Source organism: Triticum aestivum, chromosome 3D (genome assembly GCF_018294505.1).
Source record: "Triticum aestivum cultivar Chinese Spring chromosome 3D, IWGSC CS RefSeq v2.1, whole genome shotgun sequence".
Lineage (NCBI taxonomy): Eukaryota > Viridiplantae > Streptophyta > Magnoliopsida > Poales > Poaceae > Triticum > Triticum aestivum.
Genome location: NC_057802.1, coordinates 333602027 through 333615174, shown reverse-complemented (window position 1 = coordinate 333615174; position 13148 = coordinate 333602027). Strand labels below are relative to the sequence as shown.

General features: G+C 49.9%; 1 protein-coding gene across 1 annotated transcript; it reads left to right on the top strand.

The window, feature by feature from the left end:
* Positions 1 to 10759: 10759 nt before the first annotated feature.
* LOC123078715 (uncharacterized) lies at positions 10760 to 12594 on the top strand. The gene is made up of 2 exons (XM_044501305.1): positions 10760 to 11090; positions 11191 to 12594. Exon 2 carries the CDS (start codon positions 11234 to 11236, stop codon positions 12428 to 12430), a length of 1197 nt encoding a protein of 398 aa, XP_044357240.1. The 5' UTR covers positions 10760 to 11090; positions 11191 to 11233; the 3' UTR covers positions 12431 to 12594.
* Positions 12595 to 13148: the final 554 nt, after the last annotated feature.

Sequence of the window (13148 nt, the reverse complement as noted above, 5' to 3'; positions counted from 1 at the left end):
GGCTGGGCTACGGATGGGCCTTGGAGGCTGGGCGTAGGAGGTTAGATGGGCTGGTTGCAGCTTCGGTGCAAAAGGCCAACCTTCTCGCTATTTCCCACCTACAGAAAAATAGAATAGATAGAAGGAAAAGGGAAGGAAAGAAATAGCTAGGGGTTTTGGAAAAATGCTGAAACTTCTCCTACAGAGTCTAAGAATTATACTTAGCCCAAGAAAAGAAGTTTCACGCGATATGGAAGAGTTAATTTCAAACTCATTTGAATTTAATTCAAATGGTTTGAACTAGGACAAGGTTTAGGAGTGCTCAAAAATGTTGAGAATTTAGGAGGAGCCTCGATGAAAGGAGAAAGAATTATAGAGAAAGTTTGGAGAACAACCTTGAAGCAAAAGGCATGAGAATTAAAATGCAAGTGTGTTATGGTTAATTCCAAATTTATGGATTGTTTTATTATAGCTCCCTAAAATTGGGAGGATATGTTATAAAGAGAAGTCACCCTTCTCTCGATTTAAATAGATCAACCATCTATGCAATTTATTAGTTGAGTTGAGATGCAAAGATTAATGACATGATGGCATGATGCAATGCAAAAATAAAAGAGCAAGCACAAAAGAAACACACGGTGATCATGAAATATATGGAAGTCTTCTGGAGCGTGGGTCTTGGGGCGTTACAAACCTTCACCCCCCTGAGCCACCAGCCACCACCGGCACCCGCCGCCCGCGGCCGGCGGTGCTCCCGTGCCGCCTCGCCGCCCCGAAACCACTCCCCACCGCCCCGGCCAACCCTCTAGCCCCCCCCCCGCGCGCCGAGCTTTTTCTCTGGCGAACCCCGCGCCACCGCCCCACCACCACCCCCACCCTGAACCCTAAGATAGATATTGGGGTACCTCTCCGGCGAGCCCCCCTCCCCACTGCGGGTGGTTCTTCCTTAACTCCGGCGAGCCCCCCCTGAAAATCGACTGACCCAAAAGTCGATTCAGTCGACTGAAGTGTAGCTAAATCAGAGCAGAGCAGCAGCACAAGAGAGGAGGAGAGCAGCAGCAGCGCGAGTGAGCAAGAGCCAGAGCAGCAGCAGCGCGAGTGAGCGAGAGCCGGAGCAGCAGCAGATCCGGCTAGTATGGCCGCCGCCGCCAAAGGGGCCTCACACTGGGGGAGAGCCACCATGGAGATGTCGCCTGCGGCGCCGGCTTCGAGGTAGCCATGCCATGGGGGTGCGGGATGGAGTACCATCTGTGCCTGGAGGTCGAGTTAAGGAGAAGGTGCGATGCAATAAGTGTACAACCTCTTTGGTGGCGCCGAGTAGGCCTCGGCTTCGTCCGAGGAGTCGGCGAGGATGCTGATGTTCCGGTGGAGCAGGTTAAGGCGACATTGTGGGGATGGAGCAGTCGCGATAGACGAGGCGATCGTCGGAGGAGCTCCTTAGAGGTGGAGGACGGGGCGGCTGAACCGGCAGGACGACGAGATGGACGACGGATCCTCATCCGGGGAGGTGGATGAGGGATGTCGAGCTGTTGCGGTGGACGACGTCGTCAGGGAAGCGGCTCCAGCTGGGCAGCGGTGAGGTGGCAGACGGATGAGGGTGGGATTTCGCGGCTGGAGCAGAGAGGTTATGGCGGCCTGGGAATTCGAATGGCGAAAAGGAGGCGATGGGAGGGGGAACCATGACTTAGGGACGCGCTTGTCCAAAATGTAGGGTGTGTTACAGAAGTACCCCCACCGATTTGAACTAGCAGCCCTTTCGGCTCAGGGTTAGAAGGGGGATTTCGCATGTCGGGATTGGGCAGCTGGAGGGAGTTTTCACGCGCGTTGTAATTACGGGATAGCAAGGCGCGGGTTGTGAAGGTGCGAGTTTTGAGAGCACGATATCTGAATTTTCGGGATATAACAAGGCGTGGGTTGAATTTTAGGGACAAGCCTAACGTGTAATATTGTACTTGTACGTACCAAATCAATTCGCACTTCCCTCAACGAAAAAAACAAAAAAAATAAAACTATTCACACCACACAAAGAGAGAGTCTTATCCCGTTTTACTATACAAATGCTATTCGAAGCTATGAATCCATGTTATGTCCAATTAAATTTTTTCGCTGGCTGTATAATGTATGTAAACTACTCATACCAACATTTTAGTGCATTCCAAATGTCTATACTACCGCTGCAATTTGAACTAAATTTGAATTTGTTTCTCTATTTGAATAAGAATCTACAATCATGATTGTTGCCAACTTCAACCATCATTCGTGTATTACCTTAACAACACACCACATGATTCTATAGAGATAGATATGAACTATGTGTACCGTATGAACTCGAATTCAATTTTTTGAATACACTTGATGTTGATTTCAAATAATAGTACATTTGATGTACTAACTAGATATTCATAATCTAAACCATGCTTCCCTTTCATCATTTATCTCATATGTCCTGCCATGACCACCTAGCTTCGGACATGCATTGTTTGCCATGTTGTCACTTTTCTCCATATTATGCTTCCGTTATTTCTCATGAGGAGACCCCATAGTTTCCTCTTACCCATTAGAATATTTTGCTACATCCTATGAATTGCATGATCCCCATGATTGTGTGCACCATATGCATCCCATGAATAAAAATTCTATCGTTGTGCCACACACTTGCTATAATTTGCGTCTCAATCATGTTGAACACAATAATTATCATTTCATGATGGATGACATGTTTCTATATCATGCAACTCATTTATTTAAGCATTGGATATTTTATGCTAACCAACACATGCACGTGCGCGTCATAATGGATGATGTGTACATATACCACGCGCACACAATTTTTCCTTTGTCTTTGTTTTATGTAGGTACTCATGAATACTTGTCAACTTGACAATCCCATGATTTGACAAAACGAGCTCTAGTGAGCAATGATGATTTGGGATCACATGGATTACACTTCCCACCATTCCATTCGCGCAAGGACTTCGCACATATTTTCTACATGGCCCTCACATGGTTATGGATTCTTGTACATTATGTATCATTTGCCCATATTGTCATGTTCACTTTGCATGCTATGCTCATTCCTATGCCTTTGCCATGCATTTGTGATCCATGCTTTGCATTACACATGACGATTGATTCTAGTACTTGTATGTGTATTTGCAAGCTTGGTGGAGATATTGCTTGTTATTGCCATGTTTGCTTTGTGCCCAATGCCTATGATGATACCTTGATCTTGCTTTGTGTTCGTGCTTGCAATATGCCCACTACTTGCACACATGACATGATTGCCATGATTACCTATAGTATGTTACATCTTCGAACTACTAGCTTGCACGACTTGATTGCTTCACACATGATGAACAATTGCTCTTTCTATTGTGTTGAGTGCCACACTATATTCACTACACCCCATGCATGTTTCGTTTGGATTGTCTTGCACTTGACCCATGTGTTTAGACACCTCATTTATTCGTTGTTGTGAATGCGCGCTTCATATGCATACCATAGACCATTTGTTGAGCGCCTTATGCATGCTTGCTATAAGCTTGAGGTAGATGCTTATTCTCTTGTCTCACACATTTGCATTGCTACCTCACATTTACATGCTTGTTTCCATGATGTCCTTGATTTTGCTCAATTTATGTGCTTACATGACATGTCACAATCCCTTGTCACACCATATGTTATGCTTGATGACGACACTTGTTTGGTGAATCACCTCTTGAATGCTTGGTTTTGCACTAACGCTAACCACATTTGTTTTTTCAAGTGTTTGTTGTACTTGCTCCTTTTGAAGGAATCATAAGACGGTGTGACATTGGAGAGTGCCCATTTCGAGCTTCAACATGATAAGTGCTTGGTGGTCGTCCACTTCTACACGGCGACGCCCTCTCTTTTCCCATGGTGATGAAGATTACGATCCGTGGACGGATCTCTCCCAAGGGGGGGAGATGATGCGGAGCATCCCTCGTTCATCCCCATGGACGTTCCATCACCACCACAAGCACGAAGAGGACCAATGACGAGAGCTCGCACACGTACCATTGAAACCAAGGTAACCTCTTTCCTCTTCGAGCTCCCTTTGATTTCATATGAGAAACAACTTCTACCTCAAGCGGAGACTTTGTGCATGACTAGGTATCGAGGAGCAGATCATGAAGAAGGGATCTCCAAGTACACATGGAGCCCTCAAGAAGGAGGAGAAGGAAGAGCTCCAAGACACGAAGCACCGCAGGCTCGCTGGACACCCCGGGTACCCACACCTTCCACCCCTGGGTGCCCGCACCATCCTCCCCCGTTGCTCGACCCCCTACAGTCGCGCCCTGGGCGAGGCCCCTAACCGGTCCGGGTGCCCGGGCTTTCGCCCCCCGGGTGCCCCGCCTCCCCTGGCCCGAGGGCGCGCCCCCCCCCCTAACCGGTCCGGGTGCCCGGACCCTCCACCACCGGGTGCCCGGCCCTCCTTGGCGCCTCTTCCTCCGGGTGCCCGGGCCACTTTACCCCGGGTGCCCGGACTCCTTCGACTGCGCGCATTTTGGGCAAATTGACCCTTGTGCCCCCGTTTTCCTCGTATTTCGTCCCTAACCTATAGGTACTCCTCATCTAGCTCATTTAGAGGATAGCAAAGTATTACATAGACAAAGAGAGAGCTTTGCTCATCTTCCTCCTCTTGGAGATCAAGCCCTCCTCTTGGAGAAGATCCTCTTGTGGATATCAAGACCTCACCTAGTGGGAAGAACTTTTACCCTAGTGCTATTTTTCTTGAATTGTTCTTGTATGCTTGTGGATCTCGGGTATGCTACCCTAGTGGATGTGTTATTTGGGTTTATTTGAGTGACTTCCTCTTTGTGTTCTTGAGTGTTCTTTCTCTTTTTCCCCTTCAAGCGTGAAAATATCCCCTCTAGGGTTTCACCTTACAACACGTGCTCATAGGGGTAGGTATATGTGCATGCGTTCATAAGAGTGAGTATATATGCATGCGTATGAGTGTATACGTCTGTAATGTGTCAAAGAAAAAACCTTTTTGATTTCTCAAATTTTTACTTCAATCATTTTTTTTTTGCCGTATAGTAGGCCAGCTATACCAGAGATGCCCACCCGACGCCCTATCCTCACGGTGTACTCCCTTCCCTATCGTGAACCCAGTTTACCCTTGTCGAAAAAAAGGAGAACACTTTACCCTTGTCGTTTGCGCACCGGAGATTGGAAGTAGCAGCAGCCGGACGAGGCGATCCAGTATGGGGACACGTATGTCACCGACGTTGCCTTCGGGGAGGAGGTGATCACCACCACCGTGACGTCCTCCGGCGCGGCCGTGGAGGACTGGGTCGAGGAGGTGTACTCCATGTACGCCGGCTGCCCCAACCAAATCCTCGTCGGGCTCGACGTCGAGTGGCGTCCCAGCTACAGCCGCGTGCAGAACCCCGCCGCGCTCCTGCAGCTCTGCATTGACCAGCGCTGCCTCATCTTCCAGCTCCTCCACGCCGACTACATCCCTGACGCCCTGTCGGTCTTCCTCATGGACAACCAGTTCTGGTTCGTCGGCGTCGGCGTGGCCGCGGACGCCAATCGCCTGGCCCAGGACTACGATCTGCAGGTACGCAATCTGGAGGACCTGCGCGGCGTCGCGGCCCAGGAGATGGGCATCCCGGAGCTCCGCCAGGCCGGGCTGAAAGACCTGGCGCGCCAAGTCTTGGGGGTTACCATCGAGAAGCCACGGCGGATTACGATGGGCCCGTGGGACGCCTGCTGCCTCTCCGACGAGCAGATCCACTACGCCTGCACCGATGCCTACGTCTCCTCGCAGATCGGATTGGAGCTGTTCACCGGAAACTACTAGCGATCGATCGAGGTGATGCCGTGGCGAGCCCTGCAAACTTGCATACGAAACTCGGTCCCTAGTATGTTTGGTTTAGTTTCTGCAGCATTTTGTTCTTACTCTCCTAGTGTTAATTGCTTATGTCGCGTATTAGCTTAAGCTTCAGAGCAGGGGAATCTCAACATGTTCTGTGGTGGTCTGCTACAGTTTTGATATGTGTGAATGTGATGCTTACCAACGGAACCCGATGTTCCAAAATTGTAGTGCGTATTATGACACTCTATTTGAAGTTGCTGATTCTCTGCTGGAAGAAGTAGACATTGGTGGTGTTGAGGATTAACTTCAGAGCAGGGAAAAGATTGTGGCTTCAACTAGGTGCCATGAGCATAGAGCCTTTTGTGCCGATCTAAACTGTTCTGCGAAATATTATGTCCAATTATGCATTTTTAGTGGACTACAACTATTTCTACTTCTGTGTTAGTATCGGCGATGCTTTCAGTTATCACCGATCGGATGTTCCAAACTTTCAATAGCTCCTTTGTTCTAAAGTTGCCATTATAATTTTTTGATCTGCCTAGCATTTGGTATCATAATTTGGTATTTGTTGCTTATACCACAATTTGCAATTGACGACATGAGCATTATTCCTTTTGTGCTGATCGATATTGTTTTGTGTATTCTGCTCAACTATGTTTTTTTGGTGGAGTGCCAACTATTTTTAGTTATGTGCTTCAGGTCCATGCTGCTTTGGGTTATCACTGATGGGATGTTTCAGATTTCCAATAGGTCATTTGCTCTGAAGTTTGACAGCTATCAGTTCATAGAGTTTCGTAGATAGAATTTTGGTCTGTTTAGCATTTGGCATCATAATTTGATATCTGATGCCCACTTATACCACATTGTCAGTTACAATTTTTTGATTAACTAAGCTACTGGTCCAGACTTCAGTATAAATGTCAGAAATTACTCTTATCACTTACTACGGTCAGAAGAATACACTAGCATGATGATTCCTTGTATTGAAAAATAGCTGCCAGGATCACCCTTAGGCCAACTCTTCACTGTTTAGTGATTGAATCTGGTTAGTAATTCATTTTGTAGGAATGTTTTGTCAATTCATTCTCATTCCATCTGTACCCTCTGCCAAACACGATCTTTCATTGAAATCATCTTTATTCATTTATGCTGTATGAAATAAATATATTGTGCTTGTGATGATTTCCAACATATTCTCCCGTTCTTCTTAGTTCAAGTTCTTAGTTATAATTTACCATTCTTCCGAGTCTGATGAATTGAGAAGAAAATGACTCTATACTTGTTTGTCCTAGTGTATGATTACTCCTATCTTGAGAATCTTATATCAAATATTGAACTAATAAGAACAGAATGCTATGTATATTGTGGCGCGAACAAATAACTACAGCCACCGGCCCTTGCGGTCCTTTCTAGTTTCTGCTCCTCTCACTGTTCTGCTCTGTTCCCCTCTGTAATACGATATAGCCAGGTATATATCAGTACCCTGCTGAAGCTCATGTGCTGGTCATTCTACTTCCTTCTGTGGTCTGTACCTTGGGTCATCAGGTGTGGACATGTATGAAGGGTGAGAGCTCTAGGGTCCTATTTATTTTCTACTGAGCAAGCTGCGGGCCCCGGCTGCTGAACTTGGTTTTTGTCTCGGGTGGTCATTGAGCTTGAGCTGGTTACACGCCCGTTGTTCCGCAATAGTTTCTGTAGGTGCCCTTATTTATTTGTGTCCATCCTGTGAGGTTCAGAGAGCACTTTTTGGGTCTATGATTCATTTTTTTGCTAAATGTTACAACATAAATGCTGAACTATTGACCCTACTTGTTTCGGATGGTTGTTCATGCCGAAGTGTTCCCGGAGTAGTCTGTGACTTGCTACCCTATGAGTGGTGTGTTGCAAAAGAATTTCCTGTGGTTTGTACTGGTGACGACAGCTAGAGCAAAGAGGTTGTGACAAGCAGCTTTGGTGGGCTTGCAGGCTGAGGTGATGGCTATCTACTTCCTCACATATCGGTGACGGAGAGAGTGGTTGTGTGAGCTGCTTGAATTATAGAGTAATTGTGTCGTCGATCTGTTTTTTTTAGGGGTGTGTTGTCGATTTGGTATGATCATCAGCTTGGTTTGGCCTGCTCATTGTGTGCTGTTGTGGACTTGTGCCACGATGATTGTGAGATGGCTGGAAGATTAGTGCCTGATCTATTTGGTGGGTCCATGCAGATTTATTTATTTATTGCGAAAGCCATGCTGGATATGTATGAATGTTTTTTTGTCTGATGAGGTTGCTTTCTATGTAAACTGTTGCTCCGGATTTCGACGAAAGGTTTATATTTCTAGAATCTTACAATAGAAAGTGCTTGAAGAGGTTCTTATAAAAATAAATTATTTTGTAAACACCGGTGCTTATTTCTATAGCAGAGTGCCTAAATAAACACCCCTGCTTTACAAATAGGCGCTGGCACTTATAAAAAATAAGTTTATTTTTCTAATAACATCTCTAAGCATCTTGCATTATAGACAGACCGGTACATGTGGAACACTTTAATGAGTTTGTGTTATGATTTTTATTAGTGCAACTCCTTATAGTTGCATTTGGGCTATTATGTAACTGGTCCATTCAAACATAGTGTCTGTATTTTTCCTTTCAGTCATTCCATGGTTTTCATACTATTCCTCGGGAATATAAACTTGCAAGTTCCTTAGATCTTAATATTTGCACATTTTATGAATTGTTTTCTTTTTCCCAAGAAATTGGCAGGAGCACGGTCTTTTCACTTGGATGAAAGGAAGAGCAGTACAAGTTTTTCTATTGCTGAAAAAGGCTTTCGCCCTGCTTTCAGTGTCGAATCTATAGAGAAAATGGAGGGTGGGCTGGGCTGCCTGTGCCATGTGAATATATGTAGTTTTTGAGTGACAAATGACTGCATTGGGCATTTAAACTAGTAGTAAAAACTATTTTGCAAGGCTGGAGGGGGGGCTTAAGCCTGTTAAAGCCCCCCTAGTAGATTCGCCACTGCCCGCTTTATATACAAAGCAATGATAAACGGCATCCGATACAAACGCACACCCCCACAACACACTCACACACACAAGGCAAGATACATAGGCGCTGAGCGCAACAGCATCATCCCTAGCACTACAAAAGCAGTCGGGGGCTACCGCCGTGAACACGTCATCGCGTAGAAGTGAAGCCACATCTGACGAGCCGTGGGCTTCAAGGTAGCGCCTTCAGGAAGGAAACGACACTGGAGCGCCGCCACCGCCTGATCCGAGGATCAGAGTTTCCCCTGGAGCACCACGACGGGCAATGAGAGCCGCGAGGGCGCCTTCAAGAAGGGAACGAGCTTCGCCGCCGCCGGTCCATCCAAAGATAGATCAGGTTTTCACCCCGCCCAAACTCATCTCCACCGCACGCCACATCTCGGCTACCATGCCGCCCACACGGTCGTGGCACCGGGCAGCACCAAGCCACGGGCTCTGCCCATGAGCACCACGGATCCATCACTAGGGCCGCCGCCCCGGCATCCAAGACCATGACACCACCTCACCCGAGCCCTGCCGCTGCCCCAACCAAAGATACGAGCGGAAAGGACCTGCCTTTCGCACCCCTGGGCGGCCTCCAGTGCCGAGACCCAAAAGGCCGGCCAAAACTGGCCTCCATCAACCTGTCCTCGGCACCGGGTGCGAGACGAGCTCGGTCCTGTCGCTGGGTGCGAGACGAGCATGGTCCTGCTGCCGGGCATGAGACGAGCCCGGTCCTGCTATCGGGCGTGAGACGAGTTCGGTCCTGCTGCTGGGTGCGGGATGAGTGATGAACCACAACTGGGGGAGAGCCCACCCTTCGACGAAAGTAGCGCCCGGACGCCGAGGAAAGGGGACAAAGGCTGAAACAGTCCACCTTCAAACGAGCCGACGCCGGCGGAGAAGCCAGCCGGAACCGCCGAGCTGCCGTGTAGACACCAAGCAGCAGGGAGGCCACCATACCTCCCGCCGCCGCCGTAGCCCATGACCAGAGCAGCCACCACGCGGGGCCGTTGCCCAAACACGCGCCGCCCACCGGGACCAAGCCGTAGGTCCGCTGGAACACGCAACCACCGGCCACACCTCCGCCCGCCAACCCCGCCACCACACGGATCGACGCCACCACCGGGAGACCGCCGGGGGCTCCATCCACCATCGCCACACCCGCCATGAGCAGCGGGTGCTGCACCACCCGCGGCGAGGAAGACCACGACAGCAGCCCGCAGGCTCATGGCGCCCAGATCCGGCACGCTAGCCCGGCCGACACCGCATCCTCCCCACCGCACACCTGGGCATCCACGCCGCCTCCGAGCCCCGCCCGTCGCCCGCCGTGGAGCGCCGCCGGGCCTCGCAGATCTGGTGCGCACCGCCACGCCCTAAAGAGGAGGGAAGGAGAAGGTGGAGGTTGCCCAAAGAGACGCCCTGCCGCCGCCCTCATTGGTGCACGCCCGGCTTCGCCGGCGGCGGCGAGACAGGAAGGGGGAGGGAGAGGACCCAGAGTTTTTCTATTTGGAAGGCCATTCACTTTGAACTTCGCAAACACTATGAAAGATGATTCAAAAAGTGCCTCTTTTATTTTAGAGTGGAGTAATACGTGTCTTTCATTTCTCAATAAAACTCTGTCCATTCTTCAAAATATAAAATAAGGATTACCGCTAACCAAAACTATCAGAGGCATCTACAATGGCTAATTATTAACATGACCATTATAATACCAGAACTTGTTTCGCAACACCGCCTTTGTTGTAAATGGAAGGTGGCGTTTGTGAGTGGGTTAATCAGATAGACATCCTCGCGTCCATCCAACGGTCAGCAAGGTGGTGGATGTTTTCTAGCTATCCGTCGGCGGAGCGTAGCGTGCCAAAAGTGAATTTGTGTAGCCAAAATGTGTGTGTGGATAATATCCTCGCAGCATCACACCTGTGCCCTGGGAGCCTCCGTGAGAATTGCCTGGGCCTGTTTGTTTCGTGTCCTGAAAAACCTACCGAGCGACCCACTAGTCAGTTCTCTCTCCTCCATCTCACCTAACTTCTTCGAGAAAAACCCAGGAGCAGGGGCGCGTACGGCGGCGCCGCCGCCGCTGCCGCCGTATCCTTCTCGTCCTCATCCGGCCTCCAGAGATCCGGAGCCCGCAGATCCGGCAACCTCGCGCCTGGATCTTGCAGCTCGGGCCGTGCTCCTCCCTCTCCTCCCCGGCACACGGCGCCTGGTGCTCGTCATCCACGACGCACCGGTCGCTCGTCTTCCACGCCGCACGGGTAGGGGCGCATCTAGCCTGGTCATAGGGGTCAACCCTACCTAGCACCCGGTGCTTGAACAAGAGTCTGACTCCAGATTTGTTTTTCCGGCGCGTTGCAGCGTTAACCCCGTGTCAAAGACGGCTGCCCCCAAATCCCACACCATGCCCCGTGCTCGAAGGCCTCGCCGTGAGTGGTCGGACGGCGTCCCGCCCGAGCTTCTTGGCGTCATCTTCCTCGACCTGGCCTGCCTCGCCGACCGTGTCTGCTTCGCTGCCGTCTGCCGCGCGTGGCGCTCTGTGGCGCGGGCTGTTGGCACCCCGCCGGCGCCGCGCCAGCTCCCATGGCTCCTTCTACCGTCCCCCGACAAGCCCTCCTTCTTCAGCCTCCACTCGGGGGCCAAACGCCGCCTACGCCTCCCGGAGAGCATCCGCGGCGCGCGCTTATGTGGCTCCCATGATGGCGGTTGGGTCGCTCTAGCATTCGAGCAGTGGCGAGGGTATGCGGCCGTCAACCTCCTCTCTGGCGCGACGGTTCTTCTCCCCGACAGGCTCAGGACTGCGCACCCGCTCGCTCCCCAGGCGAACACCGCCTGCGAGCACCACATGGTCATCCGCACCATCACCTTCTCGGGGTCACCCTCAGCAGAGGACTGCCTTGCCGCCGCACATGTCTCCAGCGCCTCCAACATCGCCTTCTGGCGGCCTGGAATGAACGGGCACTGGATCACCTGCGGTGTCGCGGTCGCTCTGGACGTGATCCAGGACATCATCTATTACGAGAATGGGCTGAAGCAAGGTTTCCATGTCCTGTCAAATACAGAGGACATCGTGGTGTACACGCCCAACAGCGTCGAGGGTGCCTCTCTGGTGATGTCCCGTTCCTCCTACCAGATCCAGAAGCGCGCTGATTACAGGCCGGATAATCTCAGGCGCAAGTCGCGCACAGTGTCCCGCTATCTGGTGGAGTCCCGCGGGAAATTGCTAATGGTCCTGCGGCTTGCCAGGCGTGGCAAGCATGGGTTCAGAATCTTTGAGATGAACCTTGCGGTTGCTCCCGCTGGGGGCTCTGAAGCTTCTTGGGTGGAGCTCCACTCGCTTCCTGGTCGGGTGCTCTTGCTTGGTCGAGGCTGCTCTAGGGCTGTTGAGGTCTCTCAGTTCAATAGGCTCCAACTGGGTAGCATCTATTACTTGGACGATACTAGCTTCGACATATCCTTGGCGTTAAGCAGTGGGAGTAAGTATTCCAGTACTGACATGGGTGTTTATGGTCGCAAAACACTAAATAGGGCGCGTAGTGTGCGGCGCTTTCCGCGAAAATTTACTTCAGAGGGCTCCCCACCAATCTGGTTTATGCCCTGACTCAGTATGCAGTTTGGGGGAATTTAGCAAGCCTGTCTAGTATCCTTGCAATTTTGCAGTATGCTAAAAGATGCTAGGCACTGTATATTCAGAAATAAGAAAGTAGATTCCTGTGAACAAATGTATGACATGTTGGAAGCATCAATCAATCATATTTTGTGTCCCCTGAACATTGTTAGAGCTTGTTTGCTCCCTTTTGTGGAACCCTAATCTAGTGTCGAATTTTGTGATAATTGTGCTTGGTTGTGTCATCTAGCAAACGAACACTTCTCCACGAGCGGCCCGTAGCCTATGAGGCGTCTCAGGGCACCGTGATCCAAACAGGGCATGCAGTTCCCGGATGAAACTATTGGTGGAGAATGGGAGCAATTGCCCATGCCTTGATATTAGCTCGTGCTTGGGGTGCAAGGTCCCTCATGATGTGTAGTAGGGCATGCCATGTGAGGTTTTAGTCAACTTGTAGTCAGGTTTCATCCTTGAGCCAGGTAGAAATGTTCTGATATCCTCTGCAATCTTGTTTATATTATGTTCTTTCCAAATATGATTGTTATGCAGTTATGCCCAATGGAATTTTTTTACACTATGGCTGGAGGAACCAATGATTTAGTAGTTATTTTTGCAGCTCGAATCATCAATCTACAGCAGTTACAGTCAATCTACAGCAGTTACAGTCCTTATTCTGGATTACACTACATGAAGCTTAAATTTATGCATGTTT